The sequence below is a fragment of the Leucopleurus acutus genome, assembly GCF_964270905.1.
Source record: "Leucopleurus acutus genome assembly, chromosome: 6".
NCBI classification, from domain to species: Eukaryota; Metazoa; Chordata; class Mammalia; order Artiodactyla; family Delphinidae; genus Leucopleurus; species Leucopleurus acutus.
Genome location: NC_139149.1, coordinates 81,233,175 through 81,255,776, shown reverse-complemented (window position 1 = coordinate 81,255,776; position 22,602 = coordinate 81,233,175). Strand labels below are relative to the sequence as shown.

At 38.6% G+C, this 22,602-nt stretch overlaps 1 protein-coding gene across 2 annotated transcripts in view; it reads right to left on the bottom strand.

Annotated features, from left to right (window-relative positions):
- The window catches only part of HSPE1 (heat shock protein family E (Hsp10) member 1), a 40,022-nt gene that overhangs the window by 12,556 nt on the left and 4,864 nt on the right, over window positions 1-22,602 (bottom strand). The window contains exons 1-3 of one of the 2 annotated variants that reach the window (XM_082841664.1): window positions 13,341-13,422; window positions 9,812-9,874; window positions 249-349 (exon numbers count right to left, since the gene is read on the bottom strand). In XM_082841664.1, coding sequence (XP_082697790.1) covers window positions 249-349; window positions 9,812-9,874; window positions 13,341-13,400 — 224 coding nt within the window. In that variant the 5' untranslated portion in view covers window positions 13,401-13,422. Of the gene's footprint in view, window positions 1-248; window positions 350-9,811; window positions 9,875-13,340; window positions 13,423-22,602 lie in introns of those variants that run through there. The other variant, XM_082841666.1, reaches the window with a different exon arrangement.

The window sequence follows — 22,602 nt, the reverse complement described above, 5'->3', positions numbered from 1 at the left end:
TCTGTGATTAAATGATGTAATTAAGGAAAACCATGTAAAAAGATAATAAGGCCCAAATCCATAAATATAGAAAACAATGAGTAAATAACAATGTTGAAAATTTTATAACGTAAAAACATAAAAGCTTTAGAACTTTGCTTTTTGGTCTGTAGTTAACTAATTTATGATTCATAATCATCATTAATATTAAAGGTTATTTTTTACTACTAGGAGTACTATTACTATTTTGATACATAATAAAGACCTACCTTAAATGTTCATACTTCCATACACCTTCATCTTGGCCTTCAGGTGGTTCAAGAATTTTGTCAATATTGGAACAATCTGCTCTTATGTTCTGTTGAATATACTACAAACAAAGAAGTTCTTACAGTTAATTAAAATATACTACATGGTAAATCTTATGAGAGTTATTATTGTTTAATGGGTACAGAGTTTCAGCTGGGGAAGATGAAAAAGTTCTGGAGATGGAGGTGGTAATGGTTGCACAACAATGTGAATGTACTTAATGCCACAGAATCGTACACTTAAAAATGGCAAAAATGATAAATTTTATGTTATATATTTTTTACCACAATAAGAAAAAGCAGAGTAAACACCGAACAAGAAAATCCAAAGAAATCCATGCTCAGAGGTAATCAAACTGACAAAAACTAAAGATAAAGAAGCCAGTGGGGGTGAGTGTGTGTGTGTGTGTGTGTGTGTGTGTGTGTGTAAAGAATCCAGCGAAAAAAGAGACAAATGACCTATAGAAAAAGGATTCAAATGAGTGCAGCTTTCTCACCAGAAAACACAGATGACAGGAGGAAATGGCAGAACACGTTTAAAGTGCTGAAAGAAAAGAAATGTCAACCTCTGTATCTAGCAAAAATACCCTTCAGGAATGAAGATAAAGATATTTTCAGAGGAAAGAAAACTACGGAGGTTTACTGAGCTCTGCCCACCAGAGCAACAACCAACTCTACCCACCACCAGTACCCGCCATTAGGAAGCTTACATATATTTAAGTGATATATTTAAAGTGATGAAAGGGAAGCAACTACAACCAAGATTACTCTACCCAGCAAGGATCTCATTCAGATTCGATGGAGAAATCAAAAGCTTTACAGACAAGCAAAAGCTAAGAGAATTCAGCACCAACAAACCAGCTCTACAACAAATGCTAAAGGAACTTCTCTAAGTGGGAAATGCAAGAGAAGAAAAGGACCTACAAAAACAAACCCATAACAATTAAGAAAATGGTACAGGAACATACATATCGATAATTACCTTAAACGTGAATGGATTAAATGATCTAACCAAAAGACACAGGCTCACTGAATGGATACAAAAAAAAGACCCATATATATGCTGTCTACAAGAGACTCACTTCAGACATAGGGACACATACAGACTGAAAGTGAAGGGATGGAAAAAGATATTCCATGCAAATAGAAATCAAACAAAGCTGGAATAGCAATACTCATATCAGATAAAATAGACTTTAAAATAAAGAATGTTACAAGAGACAAGGAACAACACTACATAATGATCAAGAGATCAACTTCAGAAGAAGATATAACAGTTATAAACATATATGCACCCAACATAGGAGTACCTCAATACATAATGCAACTGCTAACAGCTATAAAAGAGGAAATAGACAGTAACACAATAATAGTTGGGAACTTTAACACCTCACACCAATGGACAGATCATGCAAACAGGAAATTAATATGGAAACACAAGCTTTAAGTGATACAATACACCAGATTTAACTGATATTTATAGGACATTCCATCCAAAAACAGCAGATTACATTTTCTTCTCAAGTGCACACAGAACATTCTCCAGGACAGATCACATCTTGGGTCACAAATCAAGCCTCGGTAAATTTAAGAAAATTCAAATCATATCAAGCATCTTTTCCAACCACAACGCTATGAGATTAGAAATCAATTACAGGGAAAAAAACTTAAAAAACTCAATACATGGAGGCTAAACAATACGTTACTAAATAACCAAGAGATCACTGAACAAATCAAAGAGGAAATCAGAAAATACCTAGAGACAAATTACAACGAAAACACGACGATCCAAAACCTATGGGATGCAGTAAAAGCAGTTCTAAGAGGGAAGTTTATAGCAATACAAGCCTACCTCAAGAAACAAGAAACATCTCAAACAAACAATCTAACCTTACACCTAAAGGAACTAGAGAAAGAAGAACAAACAAAACCCAAAGTTAGTAGAAGGAAAGAAATCACAAAGATCAGAGTAGAAATAAATGAAATAGAAACAAAGAAAACAATAGCAAAGATCAATAAAACTAAAAACTGGTTCCTTGAGATGATAAACAAAATTGATAAACCTTTAGCAAGACTCATCAAGAATAAGAGGGAGAGGACTCAAATCAATAAAATTAGAAATGAAAAAGGACAAGTTACAACAGACACCACAGAAATACAAAGCATCCTAAGAGACTACTACAAGCAACTCTATGCCAATTAAATGGACAACCTGGAAGGAATGGACAAATTTTTAGAAAGGTATAACCTTCTAAGACTGAACCAGGAAGAAACAGAAAATATAAACAGACCAATCACAAGTAATGAAATTGAAACTGTGCTTAAAAATCTTCCAACAAACAAAAGTCCAGGACCAGATGGCTTCACAGGTGAACTCTGTCAAACATTTAGAGAAGAGCTATCATCCATCCTTCTCAAACTCTTCCAAAAAATTGCAGAGGAAGGAAAACTCTCAAACTCATTCTATGAGGCCATCATCACCCTGATACCAAAACCAGACAAAGACACTACAAAAAAAGAAAATTACAGACCAATATCACTGATGAATATAGATGCAAAAATCCTCAACTAAATACTAGCAAACAGAATCCAACAACACTTAAAAAGGATCATACACCACGAGTGGGATTTATCCCAGGGATGCAAGGATTCTTCAGTATACGCAAATCAATTAGTATGATACACCATGAAGAATAAAAACCATATGATCATCTCAATAGATGCAGAAAAAGCTTTTGACAAAATTCAACACCCATTTATGATAAAAACTCTCCAGAAAGTGGGCATAGAGGGAACATACCTCAACATAATAAAGGCCACATATGACAAACCCACAGCAAATGTCATTCTCAATGGTGAAAAACTGAAAGCATTTCCTCTACTATCGGGAACAAGACAAGGATGTCCACTCTTGCCACTATTATTCAACACAGTTTTTGAAGTCCAAGCCATGGCAATCAGAGAATTAAAAGAAATAAAAGGAATACAAGCTGGAAAAGAAGAAGTAAAACTGTCACTGTTTGCTGATCACATGATACTATACATAGAGAATCCTAAAGATGCCACCAGAAAACTACTAGAGCTAATCAATGAATTTGGTAAAGTTGCAGGATACAAAATTAATACACAGAAATCTCTTACATTCCTATATACTAACAATGAAATATCAGAAAGAGAAATTAAGGCAACAATCCCATTCACCATTGCAACAAAAAGAATACAATATGTAGGAATAAAACCTACATAAGGAGGTAAAAGACCTGTACTTAGAAAACTGTAAGACACTGATAAAAGAAATCAAAGATGACACAAACAGACAAAGAGATATACCATGTTCTTGGACTGGAAGAATCAATATTGTGAAAATGACTATACTACCCAAAGCAATCTACAGATTCAATGCAATCCCTATCAAATTACCAATGGAATTTTTTACACAGCTAGAATATAAAATTTTAAAATTTGTATAGAGACACAAAAGACCCCGAATAGCCAAAGTGGTCTTGAGAGAAAAAAACCGAGCTGGATGTATCAGTCTCCGTGACTTCAGACTATACTACAAAGCTACAGTAATCAAGACAATATGATACTGGCACAAAAACAGAAATATAGATCAATGGAACAGGATTGAAAGCCCAGAGATAAACCCACGCACCTATGGTCAACTAATCTATGACAAAGGAGGCAACGATATACAATGGAGAAAAGACAGTCTCTTCAATAAGTGGTGCTGGGAAAACTGGACGGCTACATGTAAAAGAATGAAATTAGAACACTCCCTAACACCATACACAAAAATAAAATCAAAATGGATTAGAAACCTAAATGTAAGACCAGACACTATAAAACTCTTAGAGGAAAACATAGGAAGCACACTGACATATATCACAGCAAGATCTTTTTTGATCCACCTCCTAGAGTAATGGAAATAAAAACAAAAACAAATGAGACAAAAAAAAAAAATGAGACCTAATGAAACTTAAAAGCTTTTGCAAAGCAAAGTATACTACAAACAAGACAAAAAAACAACCCTCAGAAGGGGGAAAAATATTTGCAAATGAATCAATGGACAAAGGATTACTCTCCAAAATATATAAACAGCTCATGCAGCTCAACATTAAAAAAACAAACAACCCAATCAAAAAATGGGCAGAAGACCTAAATAGACATTTCTCCAAACAAGACATGCAGATGGCCAAGAAGCACATGAAAAGCTGTTCAACATCACTAATCATTAGAGAAATACAAATCAAAGCTACAATGAGGTATCACCTCACACCAGTTAGAATGGGCACCATCAGAAAATCTACAAACAACAAATGCTGCAGAGGGTGTGGAGAAAAGAGAACCCTCTTGCACTGCTGGTGGGAATGTAAATTGATACAGCCACTATGGAAAACAGTATGGAGGTTCCTTAAAAAACTAAAAACAGAATTATCATATGATCCAGCAATCCCACTACTGGGCATATACCCAGAGAAAACCATAATTCAAAGACACATGCACCCCAATGTTCATTGCAGCACTATTTACAATAGCCAGGTCATGGAAGGAACCTAAATGCCCATCGACAGACAAATGGATAAAGAAGATATGGTACATATATACAATGGAATATTACTCAGCCATAAAAAGGAATGAAATTCGGTCATTTGTAGAGATGTGGATGTATCTAGAGACTGTCATACAGAGTGAAGTAAATCAGAAAGAGAAAAACAAATGTCGTATATTAACGCATATATGTGGAACCTAGAAAAATGGTACAGATGAACCAGTATGCAGGGCAGAATCAGAGACACAGATGTAGAGAACAAACGTATGGACACCAAGGGGGGAAAGTGGCAGGGGGGTTCATTGTGGTGGGATGAATTGGGAGATTGGGATTGACATATAACACTAATATGTATAAAATAGATAACTAATAAGAATCTGCTGTACAAAAAAATAAATAAAATTAAATTAAAAAAAAAATTAAAGCTAAGGAGAATTCCTAGCCAGCAGACGGCTCTAAAAGAACTGCTAAAGGAAGTTCTTTAGTTAGAAGGAAAAAAATAATACCAGAAAGAAACTTAGACTATCAGAAGCAACAGCAATTATATTAATATCTGGGTATAAATATATATTAGACCATTCTTCTCTTGATCTTTAAAATATGTTTGGCAGATGAAAGCAAAAAATATAATATTGTCTGGTGGGGTCTTCAATGTATGTAGATGTAATATAGATAACTAAAGCATAAAGGAGGAGAGTAAAATGGTCCAAATGATGACAGTATCTACATTTCAATTGAAGCAGTAAAATATTGACTCTAAATAGACTGAAGAGTTAAGCATGAACTTAGTAATCTCTAGAGCAATCATCAAAAAAATTATATGAGATACAATCAAAATTAGAATAAATTAAAATAGAATACTAAAAATGCTCAAATAACCCTTAAAAAGGCAGAAAAAGGAAACAGAAAAAAAGAGGAAACTAAAAACAAGTAATAAAATGGTAATTCTAAATCTAAACATATCTATCAATAACCATATTCACATTAAATGGCCTAAATATACCAGTTAAAAGACAAGGACTGTCAGAAAGAACAAAGAAATATGACCCAACTATACTGTTTATGAGAAACTTACTTCAAATATAATGATATAAGTAGGTTAAAAGTAAAAGGATAAATTTGATAATGACACTGTTTCCTGATAATAAAGGAACTGCATCAGAAAAAAAAAAAAAGTAAAAGGATGGAAAAAAATATATACCATACAAACACGAATCAAAAGAAAGCTGCAAGGAATGAAAGGTAGTTCAACATTTAAAAAAAAAAATTAACCAATGTAATACACTTCATTAATATACAGAGGAAAAAACACAAGCGTATCAATTAATGCAGAAGTCATCTGACAAAATCCAACACCCTTCATGACAAAAACAGAAAACTAGGTATATGAGAGAACTTCCTCAATATGATGAAGGGCATTTTGAAAAACCCACAGGTATGATGTTACTCATACTCAATGGTGAAAGACTGAAAGGTTTCCCTCTGAAATCAGAAATAAGGGGGCTTTCCTGGTGGCGCAGTGGTCAAGAGTCTGCCTGCCGATGCAGGGGACACAGGTTCGTGCTCCGGTCCGGGAAGATCCCACATGCCGTGGAGCGGCTGGGCCCGTGAGCCATGGCCGCTGAGCCTGCGCATCTGGAGCCTGTGCTCCGCAACGGGAGAGGCCACAGCAGTGAGAGGCCCGCGTACCACAAAAAAAAAAAAAAAAAAAAAAATCAGAAATATGGGAATTCCCTGATGGCCCAATGGTTAGGACTCTGTGCTTTCACTGCCAACGGCCTGGGTTCTATCCTTGGTCGGGGAAGAAGATCCTGCAAGCCACACAGCATGGCCCCCTGCCAAAAAAAATCATAAATGAGACAAGGATGCCTGTTTTCACCACTGCTATTCAATACTGTACTTAAATTCCAGTGAGAACAATTAGACAGTAAATAAATGAATAAAAGGCACAGATGACATGATCCTATATAGAGAAATCCCAAAGAATCCACAGGAAAGCTCATAAAGCAAAGAAATGAATTCAGTGAAGTAGTAGGATACAAGATCAAAATACAAAAATCAGTTGTGTTTCTATACACCTTCAATGAACAATTCAAAAAGAAAATTAAGAAAGGAACTCCTGGGCTTCCCTGGTGGCGCAGTGGTTGAGAATCTGCCTGCCAATGCAGGGGACACGGGTTCGAGCCCTGGTCTGGGAAGATCCCACATGCCACGGAGCAACTGTGCCCGTGAGCCGCAACTACTGAGCCTGCGCGTCTGGAGCCTGTGCTCCGCAACAAGAGAGGCCGCAATAGTGAGAGGCCTGCACACCGCGATGGAGTGGCCCCCGCTTGCCACAACTAGAGAAAGCCCTCGCACAGAAACGAAGACCCAACACAGCCAGAAAAATAAATAAATAAACAAATGTGGGGTTTAAAAAAAAAAAAGAAAAGAATTTAAAAAAATTAATCAAAAAAAAAAAGAAAGGAACTCCTATATATTGATATATCTACATCTAAATATAACTAAATCACCTTGCTGTACACCTGAAACATTGCAAATCAACTCTACTTCAATAAAAAATGATAAGAAAAATTAGAAAAGAAAGCAACTCCATCTACAACAGTATCTGAAAGAATAAAATACCTAGGAATAAGTTTAAATCAGGAGATTAAATACTTGCATACTGAAAACTTCAAAACTTGCATAACCTAAAGCAATCTACAGATTCTGTGCAATCTCTATCAAAATTCCAACAGTCTTTTTTGTAGAAATGGAAAAGCTGATTCTCACATTTATATGTAATTGCAACGGGCACCAAATAGCCAAAATAATCTTGAAAAGAAAACACAAGTTGGGGGCTTCCCTGGTGGTGCAGTGGTTGAGAATTGGCCTGCCAATGCAGGGGACAAGGGTTCAATCCCTGGTCCGGGAAGATCCCAAATGCCGTGGAGCAACTAAGTGCATGCGCCACATCTACTGAGCCTGCACTCTAGAACCAGGAGCCACAACTACCGAAGCCTGCGCACCTAGAGCCCGTGCTCTGCAAGAAGAGAAGCCACTGCAATGAGAAGACTGTGCACTGCAAGGAAGAGTAGCCCCCGCTCACCGCATCTAGAGAAAGCCCAAGCGCAACAACAAAGACCCAACGCAGCCAAAAATAAATAAATTTCAAAGAAAAAAGAAGAAAACATAAGTTGGAGGATACAGACCTACCAATTTCAAGACTTACTACAAAGCTATAGTAGTCGAAATAGTGTGGTACTGGGAATTCGTTGGTGGTTCAGTGGTTAGGACTCTAAGCTTCCACTGCAGGGGGCACGGGTTCAATTCCTGGTTTGGGGAACTAAGATTCCCCCACGCTGTGTGGCCAAAAAACAACAACAAAACAGTGTGGTACTGACATAAGGATACACATATAAACCAATGGAACTGAATAGAGGAACTAGAAATAAACCCTCACATATACAGTCCAATGATTTTTGACAAGGGTACCAAAACCATTCAATGTGGAAAGGTTAGTCATTTTAACCATTTTTAAGTGTACGGTTCTGTGGCTTACTTGCATTCACAATGTTGTGCAACCAAAGAAAAGCCCTGGACCTGACGGCTTCACTGGTGAATTTTACTTAATATTTAAAGAACTAACATCAATCCTTCTCAAACTCTTCCAAAAAATTGAAGAGAAGGGAATACTTCCTAACTCCACTACAGCAGCATTCCTAATACGAAAGCCAGACAAAGATACTCTAAGAAAACTAGAAACCAATATCCCTTATGAACACTGATGCAAAAATCCTAGCAAACCAAATTCGGCAGCAAATTAAAATTATACACCATGACCAAATGGGATTTATTCCTAGAATGCAAGGATGGTTCAACATACAAAAATTGATCAATATAATATACCATGTTAACAGAATGAAGGGAAAAAAAATACACAATTATCTCAATTGGTACAGAAAAAGCATTTGACAAAATTCAACCTTTTTATGATAAAAACACTCGACAAACCAGAAATAAGAAGAAATTAACTCAACGTAATAAAGGCCAAATATGAAAAACCTACAGCAAACATCATACTCAACATGGAAGACTGAAAGCTTTCTGCTAAGATCAGGCACAAGATAAGGATGCCTGCTGTTGCCATGTCTATTCAAAATACTACTGCAAATTCCAGTCAGAGCAATTAGGCAACAAAAAGAAATAAAAGGCATCCAGACTGGAAAAGAAGTAAATTTAGTTGTTTGCCCATGAAAAAAATCTCATATGTAGAAAACCCAAAAGATTACACAAAAAAATTGTTAGGACTAATAAACAAATTCAACGAAGTATCAGGACAAAACTCTACTTTTAAAGGGAAAAATATGTGCACATTTTTCCTCTTAATTTTTGCCAATTTCCAGGCATAGAGCTCCAGGTTTATATTTCTGTATCCTCCACAAGGCCTATCTCTTTGCTAGCCCATTAAATATTTGCTGATTGAACAATACATTCTTTTTTAAAATAAATTTATTTATTTATTTATTTATGGCTGTGTTGGGTCTTCATTGCTGTGCACGGGCTTCCTCTAGTTGCAGTGAGTGGGGGCTACTCTTTGATGCAGTGCGCAGGCTTCTCATTGCAGTGGCTTCTTGTGTTGTGGGGCACTGGCTCTAGGCATGTGGAATTCAGTAGTTGTGGCTTGCGGGCTGTACAGTGCAGGCTCAGTAGTTGTGGTGCACAGGCTTAGTTGCTCTGCGGCATGTGGGATCTTCCCAGACCAGGACTTGAACCCTTGTCCCCTGCATTGGCAGGCAGATTCTTAACCACTGTGCCACCAGGGAAGCCCTAATATGCCATCTTAAAATGAGGTTTGATAAAAGTTTCAAACAGGTATCCCATTAATTCCATGGATTCTGGTTTGTGCTAAAAGTTACAGGAATATTTAACTATGCCAAAAGAAATAAAATGCTTAGGTTATTAGAGTTGCAAAAGTAGCTATTGTTATTACCTGTTGAACAGCTAGTGTACTGTCCATTTCATCAAAGGATTCATCAGGCCAATTATAGAAATCCTATAAAAAAAATTTCATGATTAAAGCACGTACAAAGTTACAAAGAAGATGCAATACTATTATGATTAATTTCAATTCTTAATAAAGATCCGAAGTTATACCAGAGAAGAAAAGCCCTCATACGGTAAACAATGTGATTATTAGTGAATAAGTTAAAGGAATTTTATTCAATGTTTTAAATGAACACCAAGATTTTATTTAATTGAACTATAAGCTATACTTTTTTCAGTCACAAATCCCTCAAATATGGCTCCCATAAACCTCTCATGTATTACTTAATTGACAAGCCTATCACTTTTTTGTTTGATAGTTAAATATTTTTCTAAATGTTATACTGAAAAAAAACAATCTCCAGGCAGTAAAAAACTGAATCAGTTTTTACCCAAAGAGAATAGCTAGAGTTAGTAGTAGTTACTACTCCATAAATATTATTTAAGACAGACATTATAAATTATAATTCCAATTCCAAATGGTGTTTTAAATTTCTAAATCAAAATATGAGCTCCATCAAAAAGCAGTCATCTAAACAGAACAACCTTCTCTTAAGGGGAATATTTCTGTGGATCACTTTGCACTGGTTCTGAATTTCCCTATAGATAGTTCAGTTCATAGACGTTCCCCTAAGTGGTTAAGAACCTTTCCATTTGACTGCTGAAATATATCCCTTGTAGGTGCGCATTGTCCAACGCATTGTAGGTACTCAATAAATGTCTGAGAAAAGGTAGTAGTAAACCAACAATCCATAACCCTGTATCGATCAACATGGATTAAGTCTCCAAAGGCCATGAGCAAAAATTGGAGCAAGCTGCAGAATACAGTGCATGATACCACATGAATAAAAGTTTAAGAAAGTGCAAAACATACTTATGAATATAATGCATATATAATAAAAGTATAAAGGAAAAAAAAGGAATGATAATCACCATTACTGGCTGGGAGTGGGCAGAAGACAGAATATCAAAATACAGAGGGATTTAACTATATTAGTAATGTCCTTGTTCTTAGAGTAGGTGATGGGTATGGTACACCTTTTTAAGTGTCTTAAGCATTTCATATCTTTTTTTAAATAGTTGCCTTATCTGAATGAAAATGAACTTTATTTTAAAATGTCAAGAAATAAAAACAACTTTCTGGAAATTGTTCTAGGATGTCTTTTCCTAGACATCATCTACATATCACCAGAAAGTAGTTTTTAAATTCTTCCTTTCTGATTTGTAGTGAAAACTGTTTCTATCAATACGTTTTGCCTATTCTTTCGTTTAAAAAAAAAGAAAAGATAGTTTGTAGAATATTTTGTTTTTAAAATATTAGAAAACACATATAGTGGTACACAGAAAAGATGTAAAAAAGTTAATTGGAAATTAAATGCTTTGCCTCATCATAACTGTGATATACTTTAAACACTTAAAAGAGGAGCCCAGGGACTTCCCTGGTGGCACACTGGTTAAGACTCCACGCTCCCAGTGCAGGGGGCCTGGGTTCAATCCCTGGTCAGGGAACTAGATCCCACATGCATGCCGTAACTAAGAATTCACATGCCACAACTAAGGAGCCAGCGAGCCACAACTAAGGAGCTTGCCTGCCACAACTAACACCTGGAACAACCAAATAAATAAATATGCTAAAAAAACCCCAAAAAACAGGAGACAAAAATCCAGCCTAATGAACATTCTCATCTAATTCAGTTAAACGTTTACTGAAAACCAACTTTGTGCTTATAACCCAATCTAACCAATTAAAAAAAAAAAAGGAGGAAGATACTCTACCTACTCTATTATAGTTCTAAATAAATCATTTTAGAATAGACCCCTTTCACTGAAGGAAATCAGTGTGATAGACAAGGGATATGACAGAATGCTGCTTAAATAGTCCTTTTTTTAAAAAATCTTAACCTTTTCTAATACATTTTATTTAACAACCTTGATCTATGACCATCTGGAAAAAAGCAAAGGAGTTTTCTTATAGATGACTTACTCATAACAACACAGCAAACAGGTGTGTTACAATATTGAGTTAAAATCTATAATTCTCTAACCTTTCAAAATTAAGAACTTTTGAATAAGTAAAAATGGATGATTCTCAGAATGTGAGTACAAAAGTCCATTTCTGAATTTAAAAACATAAAAGTTGATCACTTAAAAGAATCAGAAATAATGCTGCCACAGAAAAAGAATTAAAGGTATCTGAGAAAAGATCATTTATAAAGAAAGAAAGTTTAGAAACAGTAAAAGCATAAATAATATATAAATTCCATGTAGTATGACCACAAAATTGCCAGTAGAACTGACACATGTGACTTTATAAAAAAAGGCTTCCCAACTAAACTCTAAAATTCAGTACTAGAAGCAACTTGTTAAAAAGAAAAGGTCACTAATGAACTAAGAATCGAATCTGGAGACTGGGTAACCTTGAGCAAATGCAGTCTAATCTCTGGGCTTCAGTTTCCTTTTCCGTAAATGCATCTAGGAAGCTGTCTGGATCTAAAAGTTCCCTTTGAAAGAACTCCCTTTCCAAAATTCTGTGCAAGATATTAAAATGTATTCTCTAGCATACTGTCATAGCTCTACGGTTGTTTCTGGTTTCCTCCCCCTCCGTCTCTTTTTCTTTAAAATTACATTTTTAACACATCTCTTCCGATTTTGGAGTCTGTACTCAATCGCAAGGCATTTTACCTGGCAGATTAATCAGATGAGGTCTACTTGATTTTTTTAAGAATGTGAAGCATCCCGTCTTTGGCAAATCCCAAGAATCAATACTGAAATAAGCACCAATTCACCCCAAGTACTACCCTACTAAAAGGTGATAAAATTATAATAAGTTCATTCCCTATGCTTCACATATAGTAACAAGGAAATTCACAAGGAATGGCATCTAACAAGTCCCAGCCTGATGATGAAAACTTGCTGGACCAGAGAACAGCTACGGAAAGAAGTGGTCAATGGCAAACAGCAGGAGGAGGAGGATAAAGTAAATTATCGACTCCCGGATCCGGCTAGACAAGCTGGATGTTAGAAGTCGGGCACGTCACAGGCCAGGTAGGAAATGGAAACCAGGACGAGGTAGGCTGTTGTTTACCCCTCCCACCCTGGCAGCCCCGACCCTCACGGAACCCCGGGGGTCTCCACCCGGCCGGCCGCGCCCCTCCCCGAAGCTGGTCACTGGGGATCAGGGGAGAAGCGAGGACAAGCAGTCACTGCTGACAGGCTCCCAGTCCCGGGCCTCGGCGGCCCCCACGCGCCCCTCACGCCCACCGTCCAATCGGAGCTCCGCAGGCCTCGCGGGCCGCCGCCGCCTCAGCCAAACCGAGGGGCTGAGGCTCCGGAAGAGCAGGCCGGGCACCAGTGCCCCTGCCCGCCCGCCTGTCGCCGCGGCCCAACCTCCTCGCATAAGCATCCACCTTCCAGGTGCGGCGCAGCTCGGCACCAAAAGTCCCCTCTCCCCTCCACCAGAGGTGCAGAGATAGTACCTGGGCCTTGGTGCCCGGCCTGTTCCGCCTCAGCACTGCCGTCCCCTCCGCCATGACCATAGTGCCAGAGTCTGGGCGGCTGGAGTCGGTACCCGGATGTAGGGGACGGCTGCCTGCGCGGGGGGCGGGGCGGAGCGGCGCTCTAGGTCCGGGAGAGGGGGAGGGGCGACGGCTGACGGCACAGCCGCAGCCTGCGCGGGGCAGGTTGGGAGGAACCCGAGGAGGCCGGGAAAGGACCGGCGGGCGGAGGGAGGGGCACTGGAGAAGGAATATCCGACGACTCAATGGCGGCAATGAGGCGGGAGGGAAAGACCACGCCGCGGAGGCCGGGAGTGGCTGCGAGGGAGTTCGCAGGCCAACGCAGAGAGCCGCTGCGGGAATGCGCAAGTTCGGCGTAACGCGTTGGTACATCTCCTTGGGCTTAACTTTAACGTTGGTTAACGTTGGAAAGACAGAGTTTGCACGATGGCGACCGTTTCAGTAAACTCTTGTGCAAGCAAATACCTAGAGAAGCGTAATTCTGTCCCGAAATCTGCCTAGGCGTGCAAAGTGGGAAACAGGCCAGCAGTCTGGGAGAATTCCACAGACCCTGCATGAAATCGACCCAATTTCAAATCAGACTCGGGCTTAAGAGTGTGAAATTATATTTCCGCTATCCACTAACTTCAAAACCAAGGGCTTTTCAGTAACAAGTTTGTGTAGATAAGAGACCCAGATGCCAGTTATCTGAGATAGAGTGGACATCTGGTATTGTGTGTCAAGCAAACAAAATTAGCTTGTAAATTTTGCAAGTCAGAAGCAGGAGGAGAAAATGCCCCTTGATAGACAGTGGGAGTTGTGCATCTTACAGGATTTCAGATTTCCTTTGTTGCAAGTTTTAAGTGTTCTCTTAAGTCATGAAATCACAGTAGCATTGGCAAACTTTTTTTTTGTTCCTGCTTGGAAACCTTAAATCTTTGATCTGGGATGAGGGAGGCTATAGGTTACCAGATGCGAAGATAGTTAAAAGAGTAAACAGTGTATATACAATAGGGTGATTTCCAAGAGAGGAAAACATCAGGTATCCCATCAAGTACACATAAAGGCGTATTGAGAATGCCGAGAGATGTAGCAGAGGCTCCAAAGATGGAAGGGAGGAGTGGAGGAGAGGTTGGTTAAAATGAGTGAGTGCAAAGCTGAATAACTCATGACTTGGAATTTTGTTCAAAAGCATTTAACAACGGGAAGTCTGTTTGCCTTTGAGTAAGATTCTTTCTATCGGGACGATGTAGAGACTGGTAACTTTTTTTTTTTTTTTTTTGGCCTGCGTTTGGTCTTCATTGCTGTGCGCGGGCTTTCTCTAGTTGCAGCGAGCAGAGGCTACTCTTTGTTGTGGTGCGCTGGCTTCTCATTGCAGTGGCTTTTCTTGTTGCGGAGCACAGGCTCTGGGTGCGCGGGCTTCAGTAGTTGTGGCACCCGGGCTCAGTATTTGTGGCTCGCAGGCTCTAGAGCGCAGGCTCAGTAGTTGTGGTGCACGGGCTTAGTTGCTCCGCGGCATGTGGGATCTTCCCGGACCAGGGCTTGAACCCGTGTCCCCAGCATTGGCAGGAGGATTCTTTTTTTGTTTGTTTGTTTTGCGGTACGCGGGCCTCTCCCTGCTGCGGCCTCTCCCGCTGCGGAGCACAGGCTCCGGACGCGCAGGCTCAGTGCCCATGGCTCATGGGCCCAGCCGCACCGCGGCACGTGAGATCCTCGCGGACCGGGGCACGAACCAGTGCCCCCCTGCATCGGCAGGCGGACTCTCACCACTGCGCCACCAGGGAAGCTCAGGAGGATTCTTAACCACTGCGCCACCAGGGAAGCTCCAAGACTGGTAACTTTTCAAGAGCAAGGACAATTCCATCACTACCTCATAGACAGCAAAAAATTTCTTCATTCAACGAGTATTTATTAAGCTCCAGTACGTGTTTGGCACTGAGGTAAAAGTATGAAAAGGCAGCATCCTTAACCATAAGTTGCCTAGAGTCTAGCAATGGAGACAGCCGTGCAAATCACCAATTCTCTTACTAAATATAGTGAGGATCTAAGGCAAGCGGCACCTAAATATTGCCTCCCTAAGAGAGATAAGGGTGGGTCTGTAGAGAGCAGAGTCTTAGGTCTGGACAACCTCGCCTCATTTACTCCAAGGATTGAGTTAACATTTCCCAGATTGTGTGGTAGTCCCCGAGCTGTAAATATCAGTTACCTATAGTTGAAGGGGCTCATCTTAATGTTCTCTTAAGTCCAGATTTAATAATACTTAAGTAATACTGTTTCAGCCCATCTGAAAAGAACAAAAGAAAAAGTGAATAAGTAGATGTTAAATTAAGGAACAAAATACGTATTCATCTCTTTGAAAAGTCTAATCAAGTTACATTGTGATGTCAATTCTGGCCTTGTTCACAGGAAGAACCTTTTTCTTTAAGGCTGAAATGTTTCTATCTCATAACCTTCACATTTTAATTCCTCTATCAGTCTGCAGATTATGACCTCCAAGCAAAAAGTTTTATAACCATGATTAATTTAGGGGATGGGGGAAGAAGAAGAAGAAAAAAAAGCATGATCAGTACCATAACAGTTACATGTAATAATGGGTTACTTGAATATTTTGGTTAAAGAAGGAGTAGTCTTTTTAAAGGCAATATGGACAAATGAAAATAACTTTAGACTGAGATTCAAGAAATCTAAATTCTCTTGCTTGTTGACTGTAAGACTTTGAAAAATATCAAATAAAAGGTTGGGTTTTTTTTCTTTTCTTTTTTTTTTTTTGGTAATGAAACTAGTGCACAGCAGTCCTTTCCTTCTGCCTCATAGAGTATGAAAGTATAAAAGTAAATACTCCTGGAAGTCTCTTAAAGTTTTAGAAGAAAATATTTTGTAAATCCAAAGAATCATAAGTAATTTCAAAACCATCTATCCAATACGAAATTCTCTTTGGGGAGTTTTAAAATCCAAGTAAAATAGTGAGTGCCCATTGTGTGTAAGGCACTGAGCAAGTGCTAAGAAGCATGAATAAGATGTATAATCTATCCTCAAAAAGCTTAAAAATGAATGGGAAAGGAGGATATGTAAATTACTATACTACAAAGCAATATGTCTTAAGTGTTAAGCAGCCCCTGATGGTTGCCTACTTGCTATCCATACCCGTTCACTCATGTTCTTTGCAAACAGACTTTGATCTTGCTCAGTATCCATCTCTCCGAATTTGAGCAGAGAAAGGTAAACCCATCTCTAGCTGCGGGATAAATCCTCATTGGACTAAGCCAATGTTTAGTTAAAGGGTGAGCATGTGACTCCATTTTAGCCTGAAGAGATATGAAAAGATATCTGATGGAGCATTTTAGGGAAGGGTTTTCTTAATCTTGACGAGATAATAAAAGAGATGGTCCCTTTTTTCTGCCAGTGAACCTTGTTAAGTCTGAGGCTGCATCAACCGTCTTGGCTTGAAGGAAGCCAGCCTAAGAGCAAAGCTGATGCAGTGAATGATGCATGAAGTAGTTGAAATGTGCTATAAAGTAACATTTATCTGTGGAGTTGCAGGAGATTTCATTGTGGACCAAGTAAAGGTGAAGCAGCAGTGAAGTATGGAGATGTATGTTCATAGCTGAACAAATTAGTTGTATATGTAGCTTTATACATTTTCAATGTATTATTTGAAAATTAATTTCTCTTTATAAAAATCGTTATAGACAAAATTTTTTTTAATTTATAAAGTTCAAGCTTAGACAACTTTGACTACAAATGAGTGAGAGACTGAACTCCCACTGCACTTCATTTTTCTCTCTAGAATATTTGACCAATTAGTGATTGTGGTAGCCAGATGCCAAGATGGCCCCCAGTGATTATTATCTCTTGGTATTTACACCTTTGTGTGGTTCTCTCTCACGCTGAATAGGGCTGACCTGTTTAACCAATAGATTCTGTGAAAATGATGTTGTGTGACTCCTGATGTTAGGTGATAAAAGACATTGTGCCTTGCTCTCTTAGCTCACCTGCCCTGGGTGAGAAAGCTGTCATGTGTGAGGACCCTCAAGTAGCCTATGAGGGATCTGCATGGTGTGGAACTGAAGCTCCCACCAAAAGCAAGCATCGACTTGCCAGCATAAGTGACCATCTTGGAAGTATAACTTCCAGCTCCAGTCAAACCTTTGGATGATGGCAGCCTCATGAAAGACCCCAAACTAGGACCACCCAAATAAGCTGCTTCCAAATTTCTGACATACAGACGCTGTGTGAGATGTTCATTGTTGTTTTAAGCCACTAAGTTTGGGGTGATTTGTTATGCAGCAATAGATATCTAATACAGTAGTTCCTGAATTTTCAGGAAGATGTGATCAGAAGAGACAAGTCACAACAGACTGTTATCATTTCCTCTTTTTAACAGGGGACCTCATGTCTTTCATGAAGTTAATGGCATTTTCTACCTTTATTTTCTTTTTTTTTCTTAATACTTACTTATGCATTTATTTGGCTGCGCTGGGTCTTAGTTGCTGTGTGCAGGATCTTTAGTTGCAGCATGCGAACTCTTAGTTGTGGCATGTGGGATCTAGTTCCCTGACCAGGGATCGAACCTGGACCCCTGCATTGGTAGCACGGAGTCTTAGCCACTGGACCACGAGGGAAGTCCCTACCTTTATTTTCTAGATGACAGCAATCTCTATCTAAAATTATGCTATTACTTTAGTTGTTTACTTCTGCCTCCCCCATTTTATTCATCCCGGTATCTCCAGTGCCTAAGACAGTGCCTGACACATGTTCAAAAAACAATGAATTACTTAAAAATACTATAATAAACTGACCTTTTGAAATGACAAGCCAGATAAGTGAGTACCCATTGATGTTTTTTCCAAGTCAAGTCTGCAGGCTAAATGAGACTGAAAGAGCATTTTGTAAGAGTTTGGCTAAATTTTAACATGTCTTAAAGAACTAGGCTTAATCTGTAAGAAGAAAGAGGGTTTGGATCCATTCCTTATCTCTTATAACAGGAAAATCTCCATAGAAGCCAAGATTGTAAAGAAAAAACACCCATAAACTATAAAACCAAAAACTATAAAAATACCTAAAGAAACCAATGGAAGAAACTTATATCGGAGAAGACTTTTCAGAGTTTGAAATAATAACCAGAAGCTATAATGGAAAACATTTATTCAACTATACCAAAATGACTTCCTGCAAATTCAAAGCATAAACAAAATCAAAGCCAAATTGATAAATTGGAGGAAAAAAAATTTGTCACAAAGAAACAATTCCCCTGATAGATAAAGATATCAAATCATAAAAGGCCAGTCACCCAGTAGAAAAATGAGCAGAAGATATTAACCGTCAATAGGGACTGTCAGTTAACAGTAAAGGAAATAGAGATGGCTCTTAAACACATGAGATCCTCACCATCATTCATAATGATAAATTAAAATTATCAGTTTGGCAAAACATAAACTTTATAACATCCTGTATTATTGAGAGTGGGGAGAAATCAGCAGTCTCATACATTGCTGGTAGGACTATTAATTGATAGAACTTCTGTGAAGGGCAACTTGAAGGGGTGTGTGTGTGTGTGTGTGTGTGTACACATATATGATTAAAGTCCACATACCCTTTGACATAGCAATTACATGCCTAGCAATTTATCTTACAGATATGAAATTTATGCAGAAATTTTATGTTTTGCCGAACTGTTTCTAATAGCATAAGTTTAGAATTTAAATGTCCATCAATAGGAAATGCTTAAATAAATTTTGGTCCATCCAAATAATGAAATATCATATAGCTATAAAGAGAATGAAACTTTTATGTACTTTATAGATTAATTCCAAAGACAAATTGTTAATACAGAAAAAAACAAGGTGCCAAATGGTGTGTATGGAATATTTTATTTTTCAAAAGGAAAATGAATGTATATGTATATATATTTCATATGCACAAGATACATATGTTTATACACACACATATACATATGTATACATAAAACACCCCTGACAGGAAGAATATAAACTGTAACACTAGTGCTTCCAGGAATGGAACTTTGTGGCTAGGGCACAGGGATGGGAAGGACTCTTACATGCATATTATCTAGTTTAAAAAAAATTAAAGTTTAAGGAAAAAAAATAACAGGCTTAGGCTTCCCTGGTGGCGCAGTGGTTGAGAGTCCGCCTGCCGATGCAGGGGACACGGGTTCGTGCCCCGGTCCAGGAAGATCCCACGTGCCGCGGAGTGGCTGGGCCCGTGGGCCATGGCCGCTGAGCCTGCGCGTCCGGGGCCTGTGCCCCGCAATGGGAGAGGCCACAACAGTGACAGGCCCGCGTACCGCAAAAAACAAAACAAAAACAAAAACAAAACAAAACAAAAAATAACAGGCTTGACTCAAAATGTTAAGGGACATCTTGTGCCCTCCTTTTACAGTTAATTCTTAAACTAAGAGGGGTTAGATGATTTGTCAAATGTAGCTTAACTAGTATGTAAGTAACACGGGATCCAGAGCCTAGGTTTTAATGAGCTCTCTCATACAGATTGCTTAAGGGTAAAGAAAACATTTAAATAGTCTTCACATAAATAAATAAAAAGCTCAAAACTCCATTTCTGTGTGAGTGCAGAGAAAACAGCAATTAGCTTTCTGGATGAGGCATGTCTTAGTATCATGCTGGAGAACAATCTGGCAGTCCTTGCTGAGAAGCTTAAAAATGCTCACAGCTAGGTAAGTATTGTTGAGAGTAAATTGCTGTATCAGATATCAAACTTAAATATAACAGTTTATATTTATATTGAAAACACTGTGATGGAAAAGAGAGATCAATGAAACAGACTATCAAATCCAGGAATATGTTTATTTAAAACTTTAATGTATGATAAAGGTCACATTTCAAATTTGGGGGCAGGGGAGTGGTGGTGGGGAAGAATGGATAATGCAATAAAGTTGAGACAAGATAATCATTGGTTAAAAAAAAAGTCAGACACATATACTATACACTAAAATTATGGATCAATTAATTACTTACATTTCCAAAAGAAAAATGTACCAGAAGAATGAGATTTGACTAGCTAGAAACAAAACTGCACATCAAATTAGGAAACAAATGTGACAAGTTCACACCTCTATTATGTAAAACCTTATGATCCATGTTGGTGGGAAAGCGGAATGGTGTGGCCACTACGGGAAACGGTGTAGAGGATCCTGAAAAAGTTAAAAATAGAACTACCCTACTTCTATTCAGGAATCCCACTTCTGAGTATTTATCTAAAAGAACTGAAATCAGAATCTCAAAGAGATATTAGCACTTCCATGTTAACTGTAGCACTATTTACAACAGCCAAGATGTGGAAGCCTAAATGTTCATCTGCTGGATGAATGAATAGAGAAAATGTAGTATATACATATATTGGAATACTATTCAGCCTTAAAGAAGAAGGCAATTCTGCAACATTTGACGACATGGAATGAACCTTGAGGACATTAAGCTAAGTCAAATAAGCCAATCATAGAAGGACAAAATACTGCATTCCACTTACATGAAGTATCTAAAATAGTCAAACTCATACAAGCAGAGAGTAGAATGGTGGTTGCCAGGGACTAGGGGGCAGGGAAAATGGGGAGTTGCTAATCAACAGGCATAAAGTTTCAGTTAAGTAAGATGCAAAAGTTCTAGAGATCGACTGTACAACATTGTGCCTATAGTTAACAATATTATGATGTACACTTAAAAATCTGTTAAGAAGGTATACCTCATGCTAAGTGTTCTTACCACAATAAAAATGAAAAAAACCTTTGTAATCCCGATTTTTAAAAATAAGAACTTTTTGTAAAGCATACAGTTTCTGGAGCAATAGAGGAAAAAAATCATAATCTTGATAATGGTAATACTTTCACAACAGAATAGCTCCCTGGTAACTTTAATTTTATTCTCAATTTTTCATTTGTTTTTGTATAGAATTGTGGAAGGCAGACTTTGAAATCAGACAAACCTGAGTTCAATTCCAGCCTATGACTTAAAATATATTTCACCTTGAGCAAGTTACTCTACCTCTCTCTGCATCCTTCACCTATGAGGCAAAGAACATCTGCCTCACAGAGTTGCTATGATTACACAGGTAAGCAAGATTATATGTTAAGTGCCTAGAACAGTGCCTGGCAAGAGGTAAAAAATGGTAATGTTATGAAAACTCCAGTCAGAATTTTACCTACTTTACCGTTCTCCTTACAATTCATATTTTCCTGTTGAACAAAAGGTAAATGACAGCATGCTTTTTTTTTTTTTTAATTTGTTTTTGGCTGCTTTGGGTCTTCATTGCTGCGCCCAGGCTTTCTCTGGTTGTGGCGAGCGGGGGTTGCTCTTCGTTGCAGTGTGTGGGATTCTCATTGCGGTGGCTTCTCTTGTTGCGGAGCATGGGCTCTAGGCATGCGGGCTTTGGTAGTTGTGGCACATGGGCTCAGTAGTTGTGGCACGCAGCCCCTAGAGCGCAGGCTCAGTAGTTGTGGCGCACGGGCTTAGTTGCTCCACGGCATGTGGGATCTTCCCGGACCAGGGATCTAACCCGTGTTCCCTGCATTGGCAGGTGGATTCTTAACCACTGAGCCACCAGGGAAGTCCCAACATGCTTTTCTAAAACACATGGGTCCACATCCCCAATACCCATATTTTTGGCCCAAATTTCTCATGCCAAAATCCTTTTCCCTATTAATTCCCAATATAATCTCACAATCTAAAGTTATTTCTTTAGCAGTTCTGCTAGACGAGGACAATTTCCGTGGTACAAAAAGAATTTTCCCGTCCTTCTGGTTTAGTAGGTTATGGAAGGAGCCCTGAAAATTTAAGTATAGCAGGTAACTCGAAGGATGAACCAAGGTTTGGAAACTCATCTTAGATCTCAAAACTTATTTGCTTGGGTCTTGGGGAAAAAAATCAGTAATAATGGGGAAGCCATAGCCTTTGACTGGATTCCTAATTGCAATTTACCAGCTACATGGCCTTGAACAAGTTTCCTCTTCCCCTCCGTCAGTTTTCTCATTGGTAAATCAGAGGGAAATATGTGCTTACAAGGTTATGACCTCCAAAGCCTATTAGCTGTGCCTGGGGCACAGCAGGAATTGATGAGCCACTTGGGTTCTGTAAAAATAGATTCTTTTTATTTGTTTGTTTATGGCTGCGTTGAGTCTTCATTGCTTCACATGGGCTCTTCTCTGGTTGTGGTGAGCGGGGGCTACTCTTCGTTGTGGTGCGTGGGCTTCTCATTGCAGTGGCTTCTCATTGTG